Here is a 1,938-nt window from a genome sequence, read left to right as displayed (position 1 = left end):
ACAACAACAACAACAACAACAACAACAACAACAACAACAACAACAACGACAACAACAACAACAGCAGCAACATCAGCAGCATCAGGAGCATCAGTAGCATCTGCAACAACAACAACAACAACAACAACAACAACAACAACAACAACAACAACAACGACAACAACAACAACAGCAGCAACATCAGCAGCATCAGGAGCATCAGCAGCATCTGCAACAACAACAACAACAACAGCAGCAGCAAAAGCTTTAGCAGCAACAATAACAGCAGCAGCAACAACAACAACAGCAGCAGCAACAACAACAACAACAGCAGCAGCAGCAGCAACAGCTTTAACAACAGCAATAACAGCAGCAGGAGCAGCAACAACAACAACAACAGCAGCAGCAGCAGCACAGCAACAGCAGTAACAACAACAACAACAATAACAGAACAACAACAACAACAACAACAATAACGACAACAACAGCAGCAACAACGACAACAACAACAACAGATCATGCTCGAAATAGCAACAGAGAATTTTCGAATAACCTGTAATTAAAACATTGCGCGTTGTAACTGCTCCATCTTTCCTTTCAAACATCTAATGTCCTTATCTCTCCTCATTCTTTTTTGTTTGTTACACTGGTAACATTGTGTAGCAAGTGCCGTAAAAAACAACAACAACAACAAACAGCAAAAAAAAACCCAAACAAACAAAAACAAACAACTTCGCCAAAAAACCGCACAAAAAAACAGACACCCCCCCCACAAAAATGTAAGGGTTTTTAATTTGTTACGCGAACAGAACCTTGACCGGCCTATCGTTGCTCCTAACAGGGACGTCTGTGTTTGAAGTGACCGCATCGGACAAGGACTCAGGCTTGGACGGAGAGATAGAGTTCATAGTCGTCAATGGGGGAACTCCCTTCAGTGTTGATAGCGGTACCGGTAGGTTGACAGATAGATAGATAGATAGATAGATAGATAGATAGATAGATAGATAGATAGATAGATAGACAGATAGATAGATAGATAGATAGGTAGATAGATAGATAGAAAGATAGATAGATAGATAGATAAATAGATAGATAGATATATAGATAATCATATTTAATATCACGTTCAGACAGAAAATGTAAATGATCACACTTAAGCTTCTACGATTTTGTTGAAATCGTGTTCTTTTTAAAGTTGGGTCATACATGTGTGTCAGTGTGTGTGTCTGAGTGTGTGCACACGCGCTGTGAGCACGTAAAGAGATACGTACTTTCAAGCACTCCACACCGTGTGCTCTACGCAACATGCAATAAATACTCTTTAATTTGTACACGCCTGTGTGCTCTGCGCAACACGCTTTTATTTCCACACGCGTGTGCACTCTACCCAACACACTTTTATTTCCACTCCCGTGTCCGTCCGTTTGCAGGTGTGGTTCGAGTGGCCGCTAACTTGGACTACGAGACGGACACGTCATACAGCTTGGTGATCCGAGCCAGGGACAAGTCCACCGCAACGCGGAGTGTTGCAGAGGTAAAAAAAGAGTTTACCCTGCTTGAAGGTTTAAAAGTTGGGTGAAGCCCTTCGAACGGCTGGAAATAGAGAAGAATGGAGAAAAGTGGTTAACGATCATCCTTGGTGCTCCAACAGTCATCTTGGACTAAGGTATAACTAAGTAAGAGTGAGTAACCCGGCTTAACAAAATGAAATGTAGAAAAATACAATACTTTAGTCACTTAAAACAACCCCAGATTATTGTGAAAGAGGTGCTCGAAGGAAGGATAAGGGGCAGGAGAGCGAGGGCTTGACAAAGAGAAACGTGGATGGGCAACACTAAGACATGGGCTGGCCTGAGTAAAGCGGAATGATGCGCAAAGACGGCTCGCAATCGTCAAGGCTGGCGGGTCATTACATGCCAACATCTGAGCCAGAAATGACACCTTCAGGTGTCCAGGTAA

The 1,938-nt window shown here is 42.7% G+C and overlaps 1 protein-coding gene across 1 annotated transcript in view; it reads left to right on the top strand.

Moving 5' to 3' along the window:
* The window catches only part of LOC101851025 (protocadherin Fat 3), a gene marked incomplete in the record, with an annotated part of 18,111 nt that overhangs the window by 1,415 nt on the left and 14,758 nt on the right, over window positions 1-1,938 (top strand). Inside the window, 2 exon segments of the mRNA XM_035968763.1 lie at window positions 821-931; window positions 1,410-1,513. Of these exon segments, the coding sequence (XP_035824656.1) occupies window positions 821-931; window positions 1,410-1,513 (215 nt within the window).

This window comes from Aplysia californica, unplaced genomic scaffold (assembly GCF_000002075.1).
Source record: "Aplysia californica isolate F4 #8 unplaced genomic scaffold, AplCal3.0 scaffold00080, whole genome shotgun sequence".
In the NCBI taxonomy this organism is placed as follows: Eukaryota; Metazoa; Mollusca; class Gastropoda; order Aplysiida; family Aplysiidae; genus Aplysia; species Aplysia californica.
This window is presented reverse-complemented; position numbering and strand designations above follow the sequence as displayed.